Source organism: Phyllostomus discolor, chromosome 3 (genome assembly GCF_004126475.2).
Source record: "Phyllostomus discolor isolate MPI-MPIP mPhyDis1 chromosome 3, mPhyDis1.pri.v3, whole genome shotgun sequence".
NCBI classification, from domain to species: Eukaryota; Metazoa; Chordata; class Mammalia; order Chiroptera; family Phyllostomidae; genus Phyllostomus; species Phyllostomus discolor.
In genome coordinates, this window is record NC_040905.2 from 204,273,865 (window position 1) to 204,299,360 (window position 25,496).

The following is a 25,496-nucleotide window of genomic DNA, read 5'->3' on the forward strand; positions in this document are numbered from 1 at the left end:
CCATTGGACCAACAGGGCAAAGGCCGGAGGTGGGAATGAGCATGCAGCGTTTGGAGGCTGAGAGTAGACGACAGATGGGTGGGGGTCCAAGGGAAATGGGTGCTCTGTGACGGAGCTGGGCCCCTTTGGGTACTGCGGAAGTTCTCCTTGGGAGGCTTTGGAGGGTCGGTGAAGGTGGTGGTGGTTGGGGTCAGGCCGGATTGGATTTATCCTGCAGAGTTGCAGGCCCCACCCAGACCCACTGAATCAAGAGTCTTGGGGTAACCCCAGAAATATGCACTTGTAATGAGGGGGGTGATTTGGAGGCTGAGGGCTATGGAGGCTAAGCCTTGACCCCCCCTCCCCAAAGCAGCACGTGGGGGAGATGGGATGGGAGCTGGGCCTGCTCCAGAAGCCCCTGGAGGCCAGACCAGGACCAGGCTGTGTCAGTCCTGGGGGCCCAGCAGGAGCCGGGAGGGGTCTGCAGCAGAAGTGGAAGTGGTGGTGGTGGGGGCGTTCTCAGGTGCCCCCCCTCTAGCCTAGGCGTTCTCCGGATGGTGGCCTGCTTCTGTTTAAAGGGAGGAGAGGCCGCAGGGGCAGCGGGAGGGGGTGGGTGGCTTGTTCCACAGCAGGATTGATTCCAGATGCTCTGCTGGGCTTGCAGGGAGCAGCCTTTGTCTGCCTGCCCACCCCGGGGGTTCCTGAGCCAGGAGGAGGGGCAGGGAGCCCGGGCCCCTCTCTCCTAGCTCCTGCCCTGCCCCTTCCTGCTCAGACCCCAGCTGGTACCTACTTGGTACCCGCCATGTGGAGAAGTCCAGCTTGGGTGCTTGGCAGTCCCAAGGTCTGGGATGCAAAAGCTTCTTCCTCTTCATTAGCTAACCATAGCTTTTCCTAGTAGGCAGGGAAACTAAGGCACAGAGAAGGACTTGAGGAACCCAAGTGTAAGCAGAGAGACCATACCAGACTTTTGGAGCCTGACCGTCTTTACAGACGAGATCTGGAGTTCCTGACTGCGTCCCCCTCCCCGATTCATACCCACACACCTAAATCTGCTTATAGGGCTCCCTAAGCCAGGAGCATGAGTCCCAACCACTGTTCATTCTGCTGGCCGGAAGGCTAGAGCCTGGCGGATGGGAAAATTCCTGCTTTGGGGAGGAAGCTGGTCCAGCTGAACGCCAGGCCCCAGGGAGAGAGGACTGTTGTCCCCGCTCTGATCCAGACTTCCTGGGAACCCTCCACCCACTCAGCACTGGTGCCCCCAGCAGTGGGGGCTATTTATTCCTGGAAATGTCGAAGGTGGACAGGGGGCTGCTGGAGTCCCACCCGGGTGCCGTGAAGACTCACTATTCGCCTCTGGACCGAGGGACAGGGTCCGGCTCTTCCCCGGGGCCCTCTGCACCTGTCAAAGATGCTTCTGGCAGTGTCTACTGTGGAGAATGAGCCAGAGCAATGTTCAACCCAGTGCTTTTCAACCTTTTTCATCTCATGGCACACATAAACTAATTATTAAAATTCTGCAGCGCACCAAAAGATATATATTTTTTCGATCTGACAAAAATAATAGGTATACTTCTCATTTATTCACACTGGACAATAACTTGTGTTGGCTGTTGTCATTTTTTAAAATTTGACAGTCTCAGAGAAAGGGGCCGGTGCCCCTGACTAAATAGTCAGGTATTGCAGCACACTGGTTGCAAACCCTTGGCTCAGCGCAAAGGGGGCTGGCTAATGGGATGCCAGCCCCGTGGTTTTCCATCTTCCTGAGGGATTGACCTGGGGCTCTGGGGAGAGGAGCCAGGGGAGCAGGGAGCTTTGGGTAACCCAGCCTGGGTTTGGAGGAGCAATGCCCCTCTGCCCCTCCCCCCTGGTCCTGGGAAGGCGCCTGGCTTCCAGCTGTGATCCAGGCTCCTCCGGACAGGGGGGCCCGCCCCCTGGCTGAGCAAGAACTGGAGGGGGCTACCCTTGTGAGGTGCAAAACCCGGCCTGGATTCCTGCCCAGACTGCCCCGCCCCCTCCAGTGCCCTACCTTTTTTGCCGTTCTGGATGAGAGCAAACAGACTGCCTCAGGCACCCAGGTGTGACTCTCCCACAAACACACCCCTGAGACTGTGTGTTGGGATCCCCAGGCTCAGACCACCTTTGCTCATTTTCCCAGTGACTGAGACATATGAAACCTTTCTGTCAGGGCCTCAGTTTCCCTTTCTGTCCTTGAGAGGATGGAGCTCAGGTGGGCGGTTGTCAGAAAACCTTAAAAGATAAATGCTGCTGTGTGGACTAGGGAGAGCTGTAGAGAGGGAAAGAGACCATCAAGGGCCAGGATAGTAAGGGAAGGCTAGAGGAGGTGGGCCCTAGAAGCGTGGACTTTGGCCAGAGTAGGTGGGAGGGCGGTCCATTCTGGGAGTAAGGCAAAGAAGAGTGAGAAGTAAGGGAATAGCAGCGAGGGCTGGAGGTGGTTTGGTTGGGGCCAGAGAGTTGGAACCTCAAATACCAGGAAAGGTGGTTTGGACCTGTTGCTTTGGGGAACTGGGGAGCCACAGAAAGTTCTTGAGCTGGGGTGGGAGTGACTTGGAGAGAGCTTCTTAGTAGGGTACAGTAGAGCTAGCTGGCAGCCTCGGTTTTTCACCCCTGTAGTAGGGCAGGGCGGTTCTGCCACGCCCAGAGCCCTGCCGGAGCTGCTGTAAATGCCCGGGGGAGAGCGGGCCTCACAGCATCTTCGGGGTTTTATTTGGGGTGGGTCTAGATCAAAGAGGGGAAAACGTTCAGATTTGGCCAAACCCTGCTTCATACACAGGAGTTCATTATGTTTGATCTCCCCTTTGTGTGTCGGAAATATACACCACAATTTTAATGATATAAGATATTTATCAAAGGGGACATTTTTTAAAATGTAAAGACTAGGCAAGTATCTTGCGTGAAAGGAAGTCTTTTTAGCCTGTTTGGGGCAGGGGCCAGTGGAATAGTGTGTTTGCGGGTCGATACTCTCTGCCTAGTGCGCTTGTGGCAGAATCGGGCCTCTTTTGGACCCTCATTGAAGGTGACGGGCTCGGCTCCGGATCACAGTTCCCGCCTGGCCGCCCCGTGCTCCCTGCCCAGTGCCGGGGAGCGCACACTTGCGGGTGTGCACCATCTATACCGGACGGCCGAATGGGGCTCTGGGTGCGCGGCGAGGTTGGGCAGCGTTGCTCAGGTGTGGGCGCGGGGGCGATGCCCCTCCTGGAGACCTGCCTGGGGTCCCGGGGCATTCCAGGCCGCCTCGCCTCTCTGACTCCAGGCCGGGATTTCTCCCGCACTGACTTCTCGGGCCGGTGCCAGCCCGGCCCCGGTCCCTGGCCCCCGCAGCGGGGCCGGCTGCTCCGGGGAGGGCGGGGGCAGGAGGAGGAGTTTGAGCGACTTTGTGGGGCAGCCTTGGCCTCAGCAGCGGCAGCACCGGCAGCGCGCGCGGGGAAACGCTGGGACGCCCGCCGGGCCGGCCGGAGCGGGTGATGGGGCCCGTGTGAGCGCGCCCAGGCCCGGCCCGGTGCCCGGCGGGCGGCAGCATGTCCGCGGGCGGCAGCACCAGGAAGAGCACCGGGAGGCCCTCCTATTACTATCGGCTGTTGCGGCGGCCCCGGTTGCAGCGACAGAGAAGCCGCTCCCGCAGCCGGACCCGGCCCGCCAGGGGTAGGCGCCACCCCGACCCCTGACCCCCAGGCCCTCCTGACCTCCACTTCACCACCTGATGCCCTGGGGTGCCAGGGACCTGGGATCCTTCTTTTTACCCGGGACTCCCTCCTCTGCCACTTGTAGTTGCCCATTCTGTGTCTACTGGATCTCTGTTTCCCCCTCTGCTCCCTCATTCTTCTCTACCCTCAGTGGGGAAACTGAGGCGCCAGTGTGTCCTCTTAGGCCACGGTCAGGGAAGGGGGACATTGCAGTCTGGGGTCTCTTCCTTCCACCTCCTGCCCCGCTGTGCCTCAGTTTACTCAGCAGCTGGGCAATAAAGCCGAGTGGGTCTCTGCTTTACCTTTCCTTCACTGCCCTGGCCTCTCCGCTTCGCCCCCACCCCCACACCCCTTCCTCAGGGACTTACCAGGCTCCTCCACCTCTTGGGTGGAGGGACAGGTGCTTGGACTTCAGGGGACCCTATTCCTAGGGTCCTTTTCAAAGGAGCTAGGCATGTAGGATTTACCTGGGACCCCTACCGGTGGGTGGGCACCACCTCCTTTGAAAAGAGTTTCTCCCTTTTCAAACCCTGGAGGCTGGACAGGGAGGAGGGGGAGGTTGGAGCAGCATTTTCTTTTTCCAGTAACAGGATCCTCAGCTGGAAACTAGTGTGGTTCAGGGGGCTGCCTTCTGGCCCGGGTGGGGGGAGGTGTACTTCCTTCCATGGCTGGGTGGGAGGGAGCAGGGAGGCCCCCTGGAAGGAGGAGCTGTTGGAAGCTGCCTCAGAGGCCCGATTCCGTGGCAAGAGCTCAGAGGCATTGAGGTGCCCGTGGTGGGAAGGAGGAGGGAGGTTGGTAGCACCCAGAAGGCACCTGGGCCGAGTTTACACCATCAGGTCATCTTGGAAATGGGGGAGGCTGACTCCGAGTTTGAACAAATCTGTGCTTGGTTTCTGGCAGACCTAAGGTCAAATCCCCACCCCTCCAGGTGTGGTTTTGTGGCCTGGGCCCAGTGGTGTTTCCAATGAACTTCAGTTTTCTTGTCATTTTGACCGTAAATGAAGCAGGCGGGCAGAAATTGCTCAGCTGGTTCCTGCCCCCCACCGCCCCCCCCGCCCCGAATGTGGGAAACTTTTCCCACGGTCAGGGCTGAGCCACAATATCCAGGCTTCCTCAGTAAGTAGGTAGTTCCTGAAGTAGTGAGTTCCCCGTGCTTGGAAGGGTTCAAGTTGAGGCCGGGAGTTCAGTCTTCAACGGTCTCTCAGAGCCTGTGATCCATCCCCTACCCTTGTCTTTCTTCTTTTTTAAAAACAAAAAGATTTTATTTGTTTAATTTTAGAGAGAGGGAAAAGGAGGGAGAAAGAAAGGGAGGGGAACGTCAATGCAAGACAGAAACATGCATCAGTTGCCTCTCGCATGCACCCTGAACCCGACACCCAGGCAGGTGCCCTGACCAGGGCACTTTGCCCGATGACACGCAACCGACAGAGCCACTCCGGCAGGGCCCCTTGCCTTTCTTGAAGTGGCTCCTGGCTGGTCTCTTCCTGCAGGTTTGGTCTGCGAGGCTGCGGATCTGAGTTCAGGCACTGTGACTCTGGGCAAGTCACTTCCCTTTTCTCAGGGTTACTGGTAGTTTCTTGAACTGTAAAAAGGGATGAGTAGTACATGGAGAACCGTGAGAAAACGGGTGTATGCTATGAGAAGCAGTAGTTGTACATGTGTCCAGTAATGCTCAGCACGCTCCCCCCCCCACCAGGCCCATCTCAGCATGTGTCCTCCCCCACGTGCTCAGTGCCCTGAATGACCTTTCCCTCCAACCCTGACCACTGAAACTCCCCCTCCTGCTCAGCTGACTGGGCCGCAGACAATCAGGAGGCCCTGCATTACGTCTCAGCCTAGAAGGAACTTGAAGCCTGCAGGGAGTGGTCAGGAGACTGTCACTAAACCGAAGTTACAACTGGGGAAATCAGGGAGACCTTCACAGAGGAGGTGACATTTAGTCTGGACCTCATAAGAAAGATGGGATTTCCTTCTGCCAGAGGAAGTGGTTAAGTCAGATCCAGGTTCAAGCCCCAGCTCTGCACTAAACTATCCTTTGGCCAGTTACCTCTCTAAGCCTCAGTGGCCTCATCTGGTAAAGGGGTGGAGAGGTGTCAGGGCTGTGTAAGAAATGGGGGCAAGTGCATAGCAAGTTAGAAGCCCGTGCTGCGTGGGACCCGGCAGCAATTGAGTGTGCACTGTTGTTGTTCTTACTTACCCTGGGCGGAAGGGACAGCAGTGCAAACAAGGGGAGATGGAAAATGTCTTAGATGTTGTGGGCAGTTTCTCCTGGGGTGGGGGAAGAGCGTGGGTGGGGTGGGGGGTGGCTGGAATAATAGTTGGGGCCTGATAAAGGGCCTCAAGTGATGCGGAGTCGTGGGTGGGGGTGCGAGCTGCCTGGCGGTGTGAGAGCAGAAGCCTGGAGGCTTCCTGCCCACCTAGGTAGGAGGTGGTTGGAGCAGCCATGGACCTCCCTCCGCTAAAGCCCCAGATTCCTGACTCTGCTACTAGGAGCACCCCTCCTGAGGACAGCACGCCCCCCCACAACCCAGGTTGTAACTTATGTTGTGGGAGCCACGCTGTGGCTGTGAGCACATCCCTTCTGACCTCAGGCCTCGGTCTTCCCACTGCACAGGGGCTTGGCCCTATGGTGGTGGCATCAGGCCCCAGAGGAAGAGGTGGGACCCAGCACCCCAGCCCTGGCCAGGCTGTTGCTCCACACCCATTCTGGCCTCTGCCACTGGCGAGGAAGGACAATGACTGAGCGCTCGGGGTGGGAGGTGTGTTTGTTCAGAAACAGGAAAGTGCGGGGAAGAGCTGACCTTCAGTGGGGATCGGCAGCTGGCCTGGCTGGAAACAGGGCTGTGGCCGGGCTGCCACCTCCGAGCAAGCTCCCCGCCCACCACCCTCTGCTGCCCCTCTGGCGTGGTGGGAACCAGCTTACTCACTGCGGACCTGAGAGCTGGACTCTCTCCCTGGCAGTCCACCTGGCTTGACTAAGCAGGGCCCTCTGTGTCTCTGGGCCCCAATTTTCCCATCAGAAGAATGGGCAGGGTAGACCTGCTGTTGACAGTGGCCAGAGGCAGGGTGGGAACAGTGACCTTTGGATGGCAGGGTCATCTGGCCCTTTCACATTGTGCTTTGTGACCCTAAGTCTTCTTGAAGGCTGGGCATGGCCCATGGATTTGAAGGGGTCCTGTCCCCAGTAGGGTATCACCAGCCAGGGTGCCTTCCCACCAAGGTCAAAGCTTTGTCTGTCTGATCTGTTTCCCCAGGACTGCTGGGGGAAACACAAGTTTTCACCCTGCATAAAGTCTGGCCCATTCATTCATTCATTCAGCAAGCATGTTGTGAGCACCCACTGTGTGCTGGGCTCCAGCCTGCGCACTGGGGGCACGTGGGATGAATGGCTTGTGCTCCTGGCCCTTGCCCAGCCCCGGTCTGTTGGGGGAGCTGCTGGTGCGTTGAGATGTAGCGGGGCACAAAGGGCTGTTGAGGGTACAGAGCAATGGTTAGTGGGAGACAGGGGCTCTGCTCCCAGCTTAGCGACAAGCTGGTTGTATGGCTCTGGGCACATCCCAAGGCTTCAGTTTCCGCATCTGTCATGCGTGGCCAATGGGGAGACCTCTTGGAATGCCCATAACTCACGCTCACGGGAGGTTTTGATTCTTCTCTTTCTGTTTTCACCCGAGTGTTTCCGGGGGTCCAGCCACTGGCCAGGCCTGCCAGGTGCTGGGGATATGGTGGATGTTTTCTCCTGAGACAGTTTCCCCTCTGCGCCCACACAGCCCTCCACTGCACGGCCCTGTGTCTTGGCTGTTGTGTGGCCCCCTCCTTTCCCCCTGGGCCCTTTTCCTTTTAGGACCCCCTGGAGTCTGTCTGTGGGGCCTCAGCAGGGGGTTCTCAGGACCGCCCGGCACACTCTGAGGAATGCAGGCAGGAGGGCCTCATGAAGGTCCCGGGAGGGCTGGGCAGACCACCTGAGGTAGTGGTCCCTGTCCAGGGCTTCCAGCTCTGCAGCTGAGTGATCCAACCCGGGGCAGCTGGCTAGGTGAGGACACTGAGGCACAGAGGAGCCACCAGGACAGAGTGGCGTATGGAATCTAGGGCTGCCGGCCCCAGGATGGTGGTGACACCATTGGGAAGGGTGCTGGTTTGACACAGCTGCTTTCTAACTGGCGGCAATGCCTAGGGGAAGGGCTGGGACCTCTCCATGGGGACCCTGGCTTCAGTGAGACCTGCTGAGTGGTCCCTGAGTGACAGCTCAGGCCCTGTGGGCTGGACAGGCCTGAGCATAGCCCTGAGGGTGGGGGCTGATTGTGTTTTGTGGCCCCCTAATCTTCAAATGTTCCCCCAGGGGCTCAAGGCCTGGCTCTCTGCCCCTAACTTGGATGTGCCCTTCCTCTGTTCCTGCTGCAACAATCTCTCCTTTGGGGCTTGACTCTGGCCCTTCTCACCCTTACATACCTCAGGGACTGGGAAGCTCACTACTCCCTATCATGGCATGTAATAAAAGTAAAAATGGCTTCTGTTTGCTGAGGCCCTACTCAGTGCCTGGCAGTGAGCTTCACTCTGTGCTCACCTCATCTCATTTGATGTTCCCAACAACCCTGTGTCGTGGATACGGGTATTATCCTCATTTGCTAGATGAGGAGACTGTGTCCAGAGAGTGGGAGCCTTTTCAGGCATCACGTAGCTCAGAGACCGGAGCCCAGCTCTACCTGACTCCAGATCCTGAGTTTGTAAACGTGCCACCTCACTATCCCGTGGGCAGGCAGGTCTTTCTGTGGTTGGGCCTCTGCTTAGATAAGGCCACCTCCTTCCCCTGTCCGATTTGCATAGTCAGCGACTCTAGCAAGTGTTCTTAACCATCATCCCTCACGGCCCTGGCCATGGCTCAGGAGGGAGGCCTGAGGGGAATGACCTTGCCGGCATTCTCGGGCAGAGTGGGGGTGGTGGTCAGTTCCCCTGGGTGGCTCTTCTGCCTGCCTCGGCTGACTCAGGCGATCCCCCAGGCCAGGCTCTGCCAGGACCCACACCTCCGTGTCCTGTTCTCAGTCGTGTCGGCCGGCATGTGCGTCCCAGTGCCGGTCTCAGGGCTTACACGCTCTGCTCCGTTTCTCTACCACGTCTGTTTCTGCTGACAGTTCAGTGTCCCCTGGGGTGACGTCCCTGGGGACAGGCAGCCAGGCTGAGACCCACTTCCCGCAGCTGTCTAGGTCCTGGACGGGGGTCAGAGACCCCAGTTCGTTGGCTGAATGTCAGTCTCCTGGCCTTCGTGTCTGTGCCTGGCCCGTCCTCATCACTTCTAATAGCAAGGAAGGTCGAGGCTTCCTTTTACCTAGCCGACCGTGTGCCAGGCCCTGTGCCAAGAGCTTCCCCTGATTATCTCATATCTCCTCTGAACGCGCCAACTCTCTTGGGAGGCAGGGGTCATCATCATCATTCCCCTTTGCCGGATGAGGAAACGGAGCTCAGGTGGTAAAGTTGCTCTCTGTAGAGGCAAGGTTGGCACTGAGGCCAGCAGACTCCAGAGCAGCCCCTTCGAACCACGTGTAGAAGCCCGGTGCTTCTTTTCACTGGCTGGTGCAATTCCGAGAGGTCTGGACGGGCCCACGGTGTGGCCTTGATCTCATCAAGGTCACAGTTAGAGTCCCCATTCCCGAGTGCTCTGTGTCTGCCCCCCTGCATCTGTCATTACTGAAACCAGGTGGTACAGGGAGGGATCTGAGCCTGTTTGCTTGGCTGCTGGCGGGGGAGGTGGGAGAGATTGTCCTGTGCCCTCCAGCAATTCAGCGCAGCACTGGGAGCTACCTGTCTGTTCTCCTGGACAACAGGGGAAACTGAGGCCCACAGAGCCAACGCCATGTGGCCAAGGTCACCTAAAGGTGTCAGTGAGAGACCTAGGTCTGGGGTCCAGACACCTTTGCATCCTGTTTCATTCTTGGTTTTGTTTGTTGCTTTTCCTGAGATCAGTCCAGCTAGGGAAAAGGAGGCTCCTTATTGGGTCTTCTTGGGGGTGGGGGTGGGCGTGGGGGAGGCTCCTGCGTAACTTGACACATCCCGGACCATATACGCGTTTCACGTAGAAATGACACGAAGCCTTTCGACTATTTTTAACAGAGAAGCAGCGAACGGCTGCGATATTTCCCCTGCCCCTTCCTCTCGAGGCCACTTGGTTAAATGTCAGGAAAGGGAGAGTATTTCCTGGTCAGGAACATTCAGAGCTTACTGGGAGCTGAAGTTCTGTGGGTTTTTTTGTGGAGTAGGTGTTTGGGGAGTCAGTGCCCCCCTCCCTGCCACCTCCGCTGTTCCCTGGGGAGGTTGGCTGTGACCATTGCTGGGGGGCGGGGGGTTTGAGGATGAGTGGCCGAGATGCCCTGGCCGGAGTGGCAGGGTGGTTATTTTTAGCCACCCTGAGCCAGTAGAGGCATTTCAGCGTTTGTTCAATATTTAATTATCCATCTGAAAGTGGCCCACGTGGCCTCGAGTTTGGGAGCGGCTCTCTGGGCTGTGATTTCCTCTGATTGCGTAAATAAGGAAGCCAGGGGGAATCTCAATAGCTCTCCAAATCATAATAATGAAAAGGGAAAAAAGTTGATGCGGTGCTCAGAAGAGACAGGCTGGGCTCTACAGGCTGGGCTCTGCAGCCTGGGCAGACCACCTGTACGTTAGCAAAGTAGACGAGGCTGTGAGCACACCCATCGCGCCCTTGGAAACGCAGGCGGGCTCAGTCTGTGAGTCCCAGACTCTGCAGCTGCCTGGCTTTTATTCAGGATGGGTTTTCCCCCCTTTGCCGGGTTCCTGTGTTGACTCTGACAGCTGCTGGGTACCCGAGAGGAGGTTTGGGGATTTTGCTCTTGGAAGTCTTGTTAGCTTTTATTTCCCTCCTCTCTTCCCCCTGACAGACAGGAGAGCACATCGGCATCTGGGCTGTTATTTCTTTTTTTCTTGGCCCTCAGAGGTGATGTGTTGACACGGCTGTGAAATGAAAAAGGCAGAGCTCCTGGAGGAAGATGTGGGGGCTGTGAGGCTCTGCACCCCCTTCCCCTGAGTCCCTGGAGGAGGAAGGAGCAGAGGGGAGAGGAAGAGACAGCGAGACCGGAGGAAGCCAGGCAGCCAGACATGGGGCCGCTCCTTGGTGTCCTTCTTGGCACGGGAATTTGTGGAGCCTGGATTTGGTGATTGGAAACCGATATATTGGCAGTCTGGGGTAGTCTTAGGGAAAAGTGACTTTCCAATTATTTATACCTCTATTTTGGGGACTGAGTTTGGCTCAGGAGTGTGGCTGGGTGAATCCCAACTGCACCGCACACGCTGTGCGAGCTCAGATAAGTCACTGAACGTCTCTAGGCTCAGAAACACCTCTAACAAACGGATGTGACTGAGCACACGCTATCATTAGAGGCTGGGCGAACTGTCATTATCTGCTCTTCTAAAGCCTGAAGGGTTAATTGCAGCTCTATCAGGGCTGCTCTGGGAGTGAAATGCGGGGCCTGCAGGGATCAGAACCTCCCAGATGGCTCCCTGACGTCCCTTCCCCCAGAGCCTGCTACACGTGTCACTCACTCGTGTCACTCACTCGTACTTGTTCAGAGCAGCAGAGCTGTAGTGAAGCCACCTACTGTTTGCAAGTCCCGTGCTGGGGCAGCCCTGGAGGATATGGTCAGCCCCCACCCGCCCCTCAGGGAGCTAATCCTGGCAGAGGGGAGTCCTGTAATCTGGCTAGCAGATGGTGTGACCGAAATGGTAGGTGAGGCCTTGAATGGTGAGCCAAGAGGGTGGAACTCCCCCTGCCAGGCCATGGGAATCAAAGGGAGGATTCTGAAAGTCACAGTCCTTGTAGTCACAACGGTTTGGATTTTTTTTTTTTTTTGAGCACTGCCACAGTGCCAGGTGCTCTTCTGAGTCCTTCCTGTGCATCATTTCATTGTATCCTCATTCTCACAGATAGTTACCCGCTCCATTTTGCAGATGAGAAAACTGAGGCCCAGACTGGTTCTGGGACTTGCTCAGCATCATCCAGTCACTGAATGGCTGAGTCGAGGATGTTTAAGCCTCGCTCTACTTACCAGAGCTGTGATTTAGGTGAATGACTTTCAGCAAGCAGCAAGCCAGACTGTCGAGGTGCAGGGAAAAGGGAGGGAGGGAGAGTAGGTACCAGGGATCAGAGGTGGCGATACCGGCTGTCTGGTGCAAGAGGCATGGGTCTGAGCTGGGATATGGGGACCGAAGCAGTTTTGGGGAGTGGGGGCAGCAATGGGCCTGTGAGGTGGTGTCCCGGAGGACCCAGAGATGATGCAGGGTTTGCAGACCCTGCCAGGTGCTTCCTAGGCAATCCTGTAGGGATCCCGTAGGGGTGGGGTCCGGGGAGACAGAGGGCAGGCAGGCTGAGAAAACCTGAGAAGTGTGGAGGATGTGACTCATGGGGGAGGCCACCACCCACCTGAGGATCAGCGCAGGTGGCACTGGTGCCTTTTCTCCCCCACCAGCGGGGAAATGGGAACAGCAAGGCTAGCGCAGCGGCATTCCGAGGCATCCACTCCATTGGAACCCATTTGCTTCACTCCCCTTTCTTCTGAGATGATGGTCTTTAGACTCTCGGGGGTTGGAATAGCTTTTTAATGAAATATGGGACGGCGATAATTCTTTGTTTAACGTTGTATTTGGCAAAGCAAGGAGTCAGTGGTCCTATGCGGTCCAGCCCCATATTACGCTACCCCGTCATTTTATTTACGAAAATCGAACTGGTTCCTGAAATTTCAGAATGACGGGAGCCCAGTGCTCAGAGAGAATCCAGGGGCAGCCCTCACAGTGACAGGGGTGGGAACTGGTGGTGGCAGAAGGCCTCTGGAATGGCCAAGGCAGGTGGGGAGGGTGGAGCTTGGGGAGGGGCCAGTGGGCGGTGGGCGTGGCTAGCGGGTCTGCTCGGGCTCTCCGTTTGCAGGGGCGGGGGCGGCACCAGGCTGGAGGACAGGGCGCCTTTGGGGAGCAACTTCTGGACAATGGCACTGGGGGGCGCAGGAGGTCGAATAGCGCGGGGTGGAGCGCAGAGCTGGACAGTGTGGAAGTGTGGTGGGGATGGAGGTCGGAGAGAAACGGGGGTTGCCTGTTAACCATCCATGCAGTCTCAGTTCCGCCTGGCGTCTAGGAACCTGCTCAGAGTTGCGTGTTTAGCGACAAGCAGCCTGGGGGCCTGTGCACCCTCCCCCATCAGTGTCAGCCTCTGGGTTCTCCCGGGGTGGGAACTTGACCTTCACACAGGCAGTGCTGTCGGCAGAGGGAAGGGCCAGTTTAAGGAGCAGGAGCTCTGGGGCGGGAGTGGTGCAGCCCTTCCCGGGACCTTATACGGGAGGCTCACAGGTTATTGTATTTACCGACTGTCCCCAGAGGAGACCACCAGTTATGGGCCAAACCCCTCCATCTTTCTTTTTAAAAAAATATGATTTTTATGTTGGTGTTTCCCTCCTCCAATTCCTAGGATTAGAAAAGCAATAAAATCCTTTGTAGAAGTGTAGAAAATTAAAGTCACCTTTAACTCCAGTGCCCAGCAAAAAGCTCTGAGTTCATTGGGGGGTGATTTCCAGGATTTTCCCTTTGTCTTTCGAATGTTTTGAAAATTCTAAGATGTTGGAAAGCATAAAAAAGTATGGGAAATAATACTGCAGGCACCCATGCACGCCCCTCTCAGGTGTAGCAAGTGCTAACACGGCCATACTCAGTTCTCTTTCTCCCTCAGAAATAAAATGACCCGCGTGTGCAGGGGCTGGCACAGCGCCACCCACAGGTCGAGTCCAGGTACCGCTGGTTTTGCATGGCCTGTGGGCTACAGACAGCTTTTATGTTTTTCAAGGACTGGAACCAAAATCAAAAGAGAAGTAGTATTTTACAACATGTGAAAATTATCTGAAAGTCAAATTTTTGTGTCCGTAAGTTTTATTGGAACATAGCCCTGCCCGTTCATTTACTTATACTGTCTGTGACTGCTCTGATCTGTTGAGTAGTTGACACCTAAGATAATGACTCTCTGACCCTTTATGGAAAAAATTTTTGGACCCCTGAGAGGGAGCTAGAGCCCCCTACACTCTCTCCAGGGAGCAGCTGCCCTCCTGAAGGTGAGGGCATGGCCTGCCCCCTTGTGTGTTTACACTTCACATGCACGTGCAAATAAATGATTCAACACGTGTGGTGCTGCATTGTTTCAAAATTGGACAGAGCGAAACTGTACACAGAAGAGAGGAGCAAACACGTGTCTACACCCTGGGACCCCTTGCGTTCCTGAATTCCATCCAGCAGCACGGAATAAACGCCAGCTCTCCGCTGGCCCCGGAATAGGCCCTGTTGCCGCAGCGCGAAGCGTTGCAGGAGAAAACTCAGGGATAAAAATGGGGAAGGTGAGACTGAAGTTCTTGCAGATCCTTGGAAAGCAAAGGAGGAAAAAGACACTCGGGGATCCTCAGGCCACTTAATTGATCCTTGGAGTGACCGGGAGACCCGGAGTTTTCTGGAAGGCTGGGGATTCTTCGAAAGTGAGATGCACGTCAGGGAGAGGAATGGCAGGCACAGACTGTCAAAGGTAAACTTGTTAGGGGCTCCAATAGAAGGACGTCAAGAAAAGCTGGTAACTGACCACGGAGGACCAGTCAGGACCAGTCAAACTGACCAGTTTGCAGGACTTACCCTGGAGGCCACCCAGGGGCCAGGGGGCGAACCCGTGCACCGTCCTTTTGCAGAGGCCTCCACAGGGTCCTGGGATAGAACTAGGGGGAACGCATCTCCTTGGCTTGCCCAGCCCCGGCCGAGCACCAGCAGCCTGACCCCTCCATGTGCTCTACTCTCTGAGGAGCTGCTGAGTGCTCCAATCGAGGATTCTCAGGCCAGGGAGAGGTGCCCTGAACCCCAGCTGTATATGGTCGTCTGCATGCCTCTCCCAGCAGACCCTCACACCGCCCGCCCCCCCCAGCAACCGCAGGCAGCACCCCCTGACTCTGCACCACATCCTGCACTTTAAGATAACGTGGACTGGGATCCAATTCCATCTGAGAGATGACGAGCATCCAAGTTCCATAGTCACGTGACACCAACTGTTCCCCACACCCAACATCTTGGAAAGAGAGCATGGCATCAAGCAAGCAAGGCATCCTTTTCTGCCTTGGAGCCAGGCCGGGACGGGGCCTGGGAAGGCAGAGAGAAGCCAAGGCAGGGAGGAAGCTCAGGTTCCTGGGTGACCTGGGCCCCGTGGTCCTCCCAGGGTCTGCACAGAGGCTCCGTTCTCGTCTCGGGGCAGCCTCTGGGTTTAGAGGTTCCGGGCTTGAATCCCGCCTCCGCATTTCCTAGCTGTGTGCTCACGGTTTTCTCAGGCTTGCTGTTTCCGAACCTCAGCTTCTTCCTGTTGAAGTTGGAGCTGCTGCTTCTCACTTCGGGAGTCAGTTTCAGGCTAAAAACAAGCGTATATGGGACATCACTATCCCTCTGAGATCCGTTTGGCCACGCTTCCCAGTGGTCCGTTTTTATTACATATGGAAATCCCATTGTTTTAGCACTATTTGTTGGGAAAACTATCTTTTTCTACCACCGATTGACTTCACGCTTTTTTCCAAAAATCGATCGACCATATCTGTGTGAGACTATTTCTGCCCTCTCTTCTGTTTCATTGATCCGTGTGTCCATCCTTCTGCTAAAACCATGCTGCCCTGATTACTTCGGCTATATTTCAGGACTATAAAGTATGTCGTGAAACTAAGTAATATACGCCTCTCAACCTGTTTCTTCGTTCTCCAGATTGTTTGGCTATTCTAGGTCCTTTGCTTTGCTATCTAAATTTAAAATTGAGCTTGTCGGTGTCTTCAAAAAGCCTGTTAAGGAGTTTGACTGGGGTTGCACGGAATCTATAGATCGGTTTGGGGAGAAATGCCATTTTCTTAACAACGCTGAGGCTTCCCAGTCCTCCCATGCGGGACATACTGCTGTTTATTGAGATGGTCTTCAATGTCTCTCAGCCTGGTCCCCGTTTTGTTACATTTGTTCCTAAGTGTTTTTTTTTAAGATTTTATTTATTTATTTTTGGAGAGGGAAGGGAGGGAGAGAGAGAGAGAGAGAGAGAGAGAGAGAGAGAGGGAGAGAGGGAGAGAAACATCAGTGTGCAGTTGCTGGGGGCCGTGGCCTGCAACCCAGGCATGTGCCTTGACTGGGAATTGAACCTGCGACACTGGTTTGCCGCCCGCGCTCAATCCACTGAGCTACACCAGCCAGGGTGTTCTTAAGTGTTTTTGATGCGCTTGTTAATTGCTGTGAGGGGTGGAGATTCTACCTTACCGGCAAGCTAACAACCTCACCTGGTAGGATTTCATGGGTGCTGGCAGAAGACACGAGACTCCTGGGTCAGAGTCGAGGGACTTGGCTAGGGCACAGCAGGGAGTGTGAGCCCCATGTTAGTGCTGATTCCCTTTCCCCCCAGGTGCCTGGGGCAGTCAAGATGGTCTGTTCGAGAACACAAAGTGATCTGCTCGGATGTTTTTCCAGATCACAACTTCGTGTCCTTTGCTGGATCCTGAGATATAGGGGCCAGCACAAATATCGCCCCTTTTATCTACAAAATCTTTTATTACAACGTCATATGTATGTAATTCTGTAGCCTAACAATACCACACTCAAGCACACCCCGTGACATTGTAGGGGAAATGGTCCAATTAAAACCATGAATTATTACACCCATATGGTCACCCTGCTGACCACACTCACACAGGTGTTACCTCTGCCGGACCCTGTGTCACCTGAGGGTCAGCTGCTCCTTAGGCTGAAAACTGCACAAGGAACTGAAGTTCAGTTTGGTTTAGTACTAAATCGTTAACCTAGAAACTTGGAGATAATTTAAAATTTGAATTCCAAGTTGTCAAATACAGGAAAATAAAGAGAGTTTCAAAGTTATATGTAAAAATCAATATATAATATACATACTTAAAACTTATGCCCATTCTAATTTGTTGCAAAAAAGAAGCCCAGTACATAGTTATGTTGTTCTAATTTAATAATAATATAGTATTTGAACAAAAGTGTGGAACATTAAGTACCGAGGTAGAGTTTTGGGGCAAAAAGGAATGGTTTGTGTTTCCTGGATGAATGAAAAGTAGGATGAACTTGATAACACCTGTGGATGTTGGGTTTCGGTAATCGTGGTTCCTTCTGCAGCGCCGCCATTGGAACTTACACGCCCCCTGAAGAAGTGTTGTTGACGTAACCAGCATCTGTTCTGAGGACAGATACGTGAGGTGCTGCGTGTTAGGAGATGGAATGTCCTCTGAGTACGGACCTGACGACATCTCTAAGCTGTATGACGGCATCACCAGCGAAGGCACCGCAGACTTCTGTGGTTTTTCAAGTGTGTGTGTGGTCGCATATGTCGTTTGTGAGACGTTCTGCATATGTCATTGTGGAGAAAGAAAGGAGTTTACATCACACCTGGTGATGAGCGTTACAGTTCTCAGAGGGAGCTCGCCTCCTGTCCTAAGGCAGCTGTCGATTAGGGAAAGGCGAGGCGAGAGATCTCCAGAGCGCAGTCCTGATCGGCCCGTTATTCTAAGTGGCGCTTTCCTCAGTGGGTGTGTTGCTTTCCTGTTGCCGCTGTCAAAGTTAGTGTCCTCAAGCGACATGGATTTATTACCTTACAGGTGTCGGCAGGACTCCATTCCTCCTGCAGGTTCCGGGGAGAACCGGCTTCCTCGCCTTTTCCGGCCGCTAGAAGCCGCGTGTGCCCCCACATCATTCCCACCTCCGCCTCCACCACCGTGTCTCCTCCTCCGACCCTCCCGTCTCCCTCCTAGGAGGACCCTCGGGGCTACGCTGGACCCACCTAGGTAGTCGAGGGCCACCTCTCTCTCTCTCTCGAGATTATTAAAATCACCTCTGCCATATAAGGTAACAGACAGGTCCTAGGGGTCAGGATGTGGGCTCCTGGGGGGCCGTTCCGTTCCCCTGCCTGCCTCAGGTGGGCCAGGGCCAGCGGCCCCTGAGGAACACCTCTCCTCGCCCTCCCGAAGACGGGCGACCAGGGGCCGAACTGGGAAACGTGTGCCGTGGGAAGCAGGAGACCTGCCCACGTATCCGTGCAGTATTTTGGCGAACTCAGTCTTTATTTGGCTGTAAATAAATAACAGTGCAGATGTGCTTCATTAACACACGCGTGCAAGTGTGCGCGCACACTGATACACACAGAGGCATCCGCTGGCAAGTCCTAACAACCCAAAGACGCGTGACCTGTGGCCGTGGTGGTTTTACCTCTGGCCCTTCCCCGAGTTCACCTGGCCACCCCGAAGTGGGGCGCCAGGGGCACTCATCTGTGGGCACTCTGGCCTTGGGAGCTGTGACGTTCCTTTAGGCTCGGGTTTGTGTCTACGTCTGCTCTGTGGCCTTTCCTGACCCACTCTCCCTAGCCGGTCGTCTGGGCTGCTGTCGATCTGGGTGTCATTGGTTTTGTTTTCTGATTTTGCTTATTCTCTTCCTTCCCTTTTTCCTCCTCAGACAAACTGAGAGGGCACCATTTGCGCTGAATCATCCTACCACCCATTTATACTTTAATTTCACTCTTGCTTGTGGGAAGTCTGAATGATTCTTCATTCAGGAAATGGCAACCATCATCCGTTCCCACCCCGTAGCCTGTCTCATCCTCCAAAGAGAACTTGATAACAGACTCGTGAGCGCTATTCATACTTGTCTGGGTAGGTGGACACACCGACAAACAGAAAGTGAAACATCCTATTAGTTTAATCACACACAGAGCAAACACGTTCCAGCCTGGAGAGCGCAGGGTGAGCCTTCACAGTGATTTCCTAGCCCTGCGCCCCTCGCCTGCAGGTGGCTGGCACTCTCCACGCAGGCCCCTCTGGCTCCCGACACAGGTACGCAGCCTGCTCCTCAGGGTGGACATCTCAATTGTTTGCACACGGGTAGGATTTCCTGTCGTTTGACAGTCTATTGATTAACCTTTTACGCCGAAGTTGTTACAGGTGTCTAGGCAGTTGCAGAAACAGAGCAGGCTCCATGCACCCTGTACTCGGTGTCCCTGTCATTGCAGGACAGCGCCCTCCAGCGGCCATGCCCCGCAGACAACACCCGCCAGAAACACACCCTAGTTGAGCAACTCGGATCGGCTACTCATCACGGCGAAGGAGAACGCACACCGTGGGGATCCACGGGGCATCTCCACTGCAGTGTGGCAGAAAGAACCCACTGTAGGATTTGGGCTTTGGCTGTGCGACTTTGGGGCAGTCTGAGGGAGCAGGGCTCACGCTAGACCAGCTGCTGTTAGAAATCGGGGAGGGGGGTGGGCAGTTGCATGATGGGCTGTCTCAGGTCTCCTCTCCAGGGCGAGGAGGAGGCAAGTATGAGGATGAAGCTGTCAGCGGTGAAGCAGCAGCCGTCACTCATTTTAGCCGAGTGGTGGTGGGGGGAGGTGTTTGGGATTTTGTGGGTGGCACAGGGACCTGACTTTTGTCGGTTGCTTGGACAAGATTACAAAGTGGCCTTGTTTCGTCTCGGCTGATCGTGGCGACCTTGTCTGAGGTCGGTAGCCTGTGAGGTCGTTCCTGTGCAACAGGAGAATCACACGGCAGAGCTGGGAATGCGAGGCCAGCTCCCGATGCCGGGGGTTGCTTCTGCCCCTCCTTTCTCACCTTTTCTGCACATTGGTGACATATGTGCATACACTTGTGTGTTCTGTCATGTGTAGATTCGTGTAACCACCCCCGCAACCAGGATACGAGACTGGATCACCACAAAGATCTCTGTTGTGTTGCCCCTTTAGAGTTACTGCCCGCCTGCTTGCTGCCCCCACCCCTCATCCCTGGCCGTCACTAATCTGTTGTTCATCTCTAAAACGGCCACATTGGGAATGCCATACAAATGGGATCATACATGGTGTGACCTTTTGGTATTGACAGTTTTCCCTTAACACAGACAGTGTCCTTGAGAGCCACCCGAATTATTGTAGATAGCAATAGCACATTTCTTCATTGCTGATATTCCACAGTATTTGTATTCGTGTCCTATTTTGCTGCCACAACAAATTAAAATTTAACGGCTTACACAGCACAGATTTGTCCTCTGATTGTACTGGAGGTCAACAGTCCGACCTAGGTCTTGCAGGACTGAAATGTATTTTTGAGTTTTGTTCATGTTGATCTTATAGAAACTGGGTCTTTGTCTTGTTGTTGTCTCCAGAGCAGTTCTGAACAGTGTTCCCTGGAGCCGTTCCCTCTTCCTTGCTGTATAATATTCCACCGAGTGATTGCTCTGAGGTACGGCCACCCATTCCCCTATTGGTGGACATTTAGGTTACTTCCAACATATTGCTACTACGAACAGTACTGCAGTGGACATCTTTGTGCAGATCTCCATGTGCAAGAAGGAAGCATTTTTCTAGACTGGGCATGTAGGAGGGAAATTTCCAGTCCCAGAGTCAATGGGTATGTCGGTTTCAACCAGTTATTCTCTAATTGTTCTCCAAACCCTTTTCGCTTTGCCAGCAGTGATGAAAGAGTTTCCTACATTCCTGTCAACATTTGGGGTCAGGATTCTTTTTCATTTTTTGCCCGTGTGGAAGGTATGAAGTAGTACCTGCTAGTTTTAATTTGCATCTTCCTGATCACTCTTGAAGTCCAGCACACACGCACGCCTCTTCCTTCTACACTCGTGCTGACTTCTCTTCTCCTGATGCCAGCGGTAGAGGTGGCTGCGTCTACCTGTTTTTAAGCATTAAGATCTGGGCATTGCAACCCGACAACTAAAATTTGGTGTCTTGTCTGAAATTACAGGATGTTCCTCAGGTCTCCATGTTTCCATGGGAACAAGTAACAGTCATCCTTCATGATTAGGTGGTATCCATGGCAACCAAGCCAGCAGCATTTGAATGAAACTGATTTTATTTTATTCTTTTCTTTTCTTTCTTTTTTTTTTTTTTTTTTTTTGCAAACACTTGAAGGTTAGAATGCATTTCTCTGGCTGTGGTTTCTAAGAACAGGAAGGCAGCTTGGCCTTCTGGTACAATGGAGGCTCTTTTGACCTCTTCGTGGGAAGGGGATCCAGGGTCAGCTGGTTCTGTGGCCTGATTTTGCAGACTGAAGGCCTGGAGGTCATGTGGAAGTCTCATAGTCTGAGCTGAGGGGACTCTTCTCGGCCAGTGCTCCGATGTCTCAGGGCAACCCCAGGAGGTCGGCCAGTTCTCCCTTCCTGGGACCGGCCCCTGGGGGTGCCACCTGCATGCTGTGCTGCTTAGACCTGTCGGGGCGTGAGGCCCAAGCCTCTCAGTGTCAGCTTCCTGCAGTTAGAAGAGACATGTCCTCGCTGGACCAAAGGCCACAGGCAGCTGTGTTTTTTCAAGGACTCCGGCTAAATCCCTGGAGGCAGAGTTAGGACGCAGGGGTCAACTTTTCGTCCTCTTTGCCTGTATGAACTAAAGAGAATTTTGGTTTTGTTTTGGTGGTGGGGAAGAGGGATGGTTACTGCTCGGACTTCCTGACTCACTGCATTGCCGATAAGTCAAGAGCTCAGAGACGGGAAGGGGCTGGCCTGGAGTCACACAGCGGAGTCAGGGTTGAATCCTGTCTCCTAATCCAACCTTGGGGTCCTCTTCCCACCCCTTGCTCCAGGTACCCTTATCCTTCTCTGAGGCCCTCAATGTGGGTTTGAGGGGGACAGTTTAAGGGGATTTCAGCACATACTCTTACTTCCTACCTTGGGGAACTTTAGAGGAAGTCACTTGCCTCTCAGAACCTCAGTTTCCTCATCTGGGAAATGGAGCTCACCGCAACTGTCCAGGTTGTTGTGTGGGGGCTATATTTGAGTAGACCCAGAATGTCCATTCTCAGTGGGCAGTATTGACCCCAAGCAGGCAACAGATTGGTTCTTGGTGGGGGGAATGACAAAAATCTCACTCCTGTTCTATATAAAGCCCAATATATGTACAGTGCATAAAAGATACTTACTGTATATGTGGTATTAAAATTTTACAGGGGCGATGCCTTGGCTGGGTAGTTCAGTTGGTTGGAGCATCATCCCATAAACCAAAAGCTCGTGGGTCTGAGGATCCCCGGTCAGGGGATATAACCTAGGTTATGGGTTCCAGCCCTGGCTGGGGCATGTACTGGTTGGTGGCAACCGACTGACGTTTCTCTCTCTCCCCCCTCCCCCCCCCCCCGTTCTTCCTCTCCCTCTAAAGTCAATAAACATATCTTTGGGTGAGGATTAAAGAAAATTTTATGGACGGAAACTAGGAAACATGTATCTGAAAAGACTCCTTAGGGGGAAAGATAATGAATAAAATGTAGGAAAACGCTGGTCCGGAACCCAGGGACCCATGGGGTTATTATGACGATGAACTGTGTAGTGGGAGCTGGTGGCGGGCTTGGCGAAGCCATGTGGGGTATCTGGGCGGGAGGGAGCCTGGCTGGGCCCCGACTCTGCCCCCGATGTTCAGTGTGGCCACGGCACAGCTTCTCTCGGGGCCTGGTTTCCCGTCCAGACGGAAAGGAGTTTCCGTCAGCTGTGCGAGTGGGGACTGGCTGATTCGCCGCCTGGTGGATCAGTGGGGGTCCAGCAGGAAGCAGGCAGCACTTACACATGGATGACTGGAGGTGTGGGCGGGTGTGGGAAACTGTGACGTGGAGTGCAGGACCCCAGAGCTGGTGGCAGCCTCGGCTGGTCCCCCGAGACCCTAAGGAGGGGGGAGCCCAGGCGACAGCATCACTGGTGGTGGCTGGAACCCTTCGTGGAAGGAGGCAGCCAGTCCAGGCGACTCTCCTCTCTCCCCTGATCTCCCACCAGGGTTGCCCACTGGCCAGACCCTGTGGATGCTAGAGGGCCCAGAAGCTGGGTGGGTGTGGCCTACACAGGTCAGCCGCCCCCAGGAGCAGAAGGAGGCAGGATGGAGATGTGAGCAGGGGCCAATGGAAGCCGCATGGAAGGGACCAAGCCTCCACTTCCATTTCCTGTGGAGTGCAGGGCCTGCCCTGGCTACCCTGTCCTGCCCAGCAGCCTCCTCGCTGCCTTTCGACCTTTTGATGTAGATGGGATGAAGCCAGCGCTTCTGAATTGGAGTTTAAAGCCATTTTGGGAGCCCCCCAAGATGAGTTTGCTGTAGACCTATTGGGTTTTGGGCTCATGGTCAAGTTCCTTTCCTCTGGTCTCAGCTTCCTCACCTGTGAGATGGTGGTTGGACCAAGCCACCCCGGAGAACCGAGGAAGCCAGGGGCAGCAGGCGCTCTGAACAGGCTGCTCGGACTTGGTCTCAGCGGAGAAGCAGCGGTGATGGGCTGCTCGTGTTCCACCAAGTGGCTGCTTGCAGCTCTTGCCTAGAACTGTGATGGCCTGCCTGCCTGCCTGCCTGCCGAGGAAGGGGCAGTGTGGCCAGGGGTGTGTGTGTGTGTGTGTGTGGCTCCTGAGAGGCTTCTGAGGCTGAACACAGTGTCTCACACATGGGTAGGACACGGTGCTTATGGAGGCCACCATATGGAAGGGAGGTGGGGTGCTGGGTGTGGGGGAGAGATGAAGGCAGACTTGGAAGCGTGGGAAGAGGTTTCCTAGGGAAACCCTAGAAAAAATGGGTGTCCCCTAAGGTGCGTCTAGCAGGGATCATGGGGGAGGAGTAAGGAAGGGTCTAAATAATAGGGAGCAGCACAAGAGAAGCAGTCACGAGGCTGAGGAGTGGTCGTGGGAAGGAAGTTTTCTGGAATAAGTGGCTCAGGAATGGCTAGTCCGCTTCTGGACCTGGGGAGCCCCTGCCCTGGGCCTGCCTGGTGGACAGCTGGGCCTGAACCTATCCCTGCCAGCTGCCCACCTCCCCTAGGCCCATTGCCGGAGCTCAGCACCAGAGCCTGTCCTAGTGGGGCGTGGGGTTCTGTCCTTTCACGCTTCTGAGACCCCTGTGTGACTGGCCACATGGAGGAAATGGACTGGAGAGTGTGGACATTGCCCCAAGTAGCCCATTCTCTGGCTTCTTGGAAAGCCTGCTCCTTGTCATCTGCCCTGTGTACGCACACTGTCTACACAGGCACATGTACCTGCGAGTGGGTGTGAGCAGGAACGCCTTGGAGTTTCTGCATGGCTGCAAACGTGTGAGTGTGACTGCTGGGCGTGCCCTTCTGACTCTGCACCCTTGTGTGTTCACGTGCACCAGGGAAAGCTCCGCCCTGCTCTTTTTCCTCCCTTTGAGTCAACACATCTTTCCCAAGCACCTGCCAGGCAGCAGGCCCCATGCAGAGCACTGGGGACTTGTTGGAACTTCTGCAGCCAAGCTGAGGAGTTTCTCTCTCTCTCTCTCTCCCCTCTCCCTCTCTCTCTCCCTCTCCCTCCCTCCCCCAAGGGTCCCCACCAAGGCCTGCAGGGTGGGTCAGGCCGGGAAGAGCAGGAAGGGAGCCGTCCGTGGGGCCCCCTGGAACGGTGGAGCAGACACAGCCAGGGCCAGGCACGGTGAGAGGGACCAGTGAGGAGACGGCCAGGCCGACTGACTCGGGAGGTTTTCAATAGGCGTGCTCAGGCCGTGGCTAAGAGTCTTGAATGAGCTGTCTCCATTTAAAACTCAGAATATTTCATATTTTTAAAAACCCAGATTTCCAGCTTCTCTTGGACTCGTGGGGGCTATAGTTGCTCTGGGCCTCGAATGGCTAGGCCGGGATAACCCACTGGAGCTGAGCAGCAGGCACTGCCCTTGATTCCATAACCTGCCAGGCCCTTGGACCTCCCTCAAGTTCAAAGCCTATAAAAACGAAGGTCTGCATTGGAAGCCAGAGATCACAGATTCTCGTGTTTAAAGAGACTTGTATGCTTCCAGTAACAGGGAGCTCATTGCGGCTCAAGATACATGGCTTGAAGTGCGGGTTTTGGGAGACCTTTTAAAAAATTATGGTAAATATATATTATGTAAGATTTGTCATTTAAATCATTTTAAGTGTACAATTCAGTGGCATTAAGTGTATTTACAGTGTTACACAGCCATCACCAGGGTCCATTTCTGAATCTTCCATCACTCCAAACAGAAACTCTGTATCCGCTCAGCAATAACTCCTTATTCCCCTGCCTCCTCCACCCCCCTTCCCCACCCCCAGCCCCTGGTAACTTCTCATCTACCCCCCATCTCTGTGAATTTGCCTGTCCTAGGTGTTTCCACCTAAGTGGACTCACACAAGACCTGTCCTTTTGTGTCTGAGTCATGTCACTCAGCATGTTTTCAAGGTCCATACATGACGGCATGGATCAGAACTCCCACCCCGCTTCCGAGGGAATAACATTCCGTTGTGTGCATATACAGCTGTGGTTGTCCACGCGCCTGCAGTGGGCACTTGGGTCGCTACTGCGGACTTTTGGCTGTTGGGAATGTTACTGCCCTGAACATTTGCCTACAAGCAGTTGTCTGTGTCCCTGTTTTCAATTCTTGGGGCATATACCTGGGAACGGAATTGCTGGGTCATGAGGTAACTGCGTCTTTCATTTTTGCGGGGGCACCTGCCGAACTGTTTTCTATGGTGGCTGTACTATTTTGTGGGACCTGCTGTTCTGGCCAGGATGGGGTGACAGGAGGGCCCGACTGGACGATGCCCCTTGTCCACACTTACCCTCTCCCTCCCTCTGTTGACAGAGTCGCCCCAAGAAAGGCCGGGCTCCCGGCGCAGCCTGCCCGGCAGCCTCTCGGAGAAGAGCCCCAGCATGGAGCCCTCAGCCGCTGCGCCGTTCCGGGTCACGGTAACTATCTCTGCGTCTCCGTCGCCGTCTGGCCTGGGGTGCTGCTCTGTGAGCCGCGGTCCCCCTTGCTGGAGCCTCACGGACCAGGAGAGCATCCCGCCTCCCTTG

General features: G+C 54.8%; 1 protein-coding gene across 5 annotated transcripts in view; it reads left to right on the forward strand.

The window, feature by feature from the left end:
• LOC114493992 (DAB2 interacting protein) overlaps positions 1–25,496 on the forward strand; it is a 183,080-nt gene that overhangs the window by 59,896 nt on the left and 97,688 nt on the right. For 3 of the 5 annotated variants that reach the window (XM_028508893.2, XM_028508885.2, XM_036022166.1), the window contains exons 1-2: positions 3,393–3,639; positions 25,285–25,388. In XM_028508893.2, the coding sequence (XP_028364694.1) occupies positions 3,516–3,639; positions 25,285–25,388 (228 nt within the window). In that variant the 5' untranslated portion in view covers positions 3,393–3,515. Of the gene's footprint in view, positions 1–3,392; positions 3,640–25,284; positions 25,389–25,496 lie in introns of those variants that run through there. The other 2 variants (XM_036022167.1, XM_036022165.1) reach the window with 1 other exon arrangement.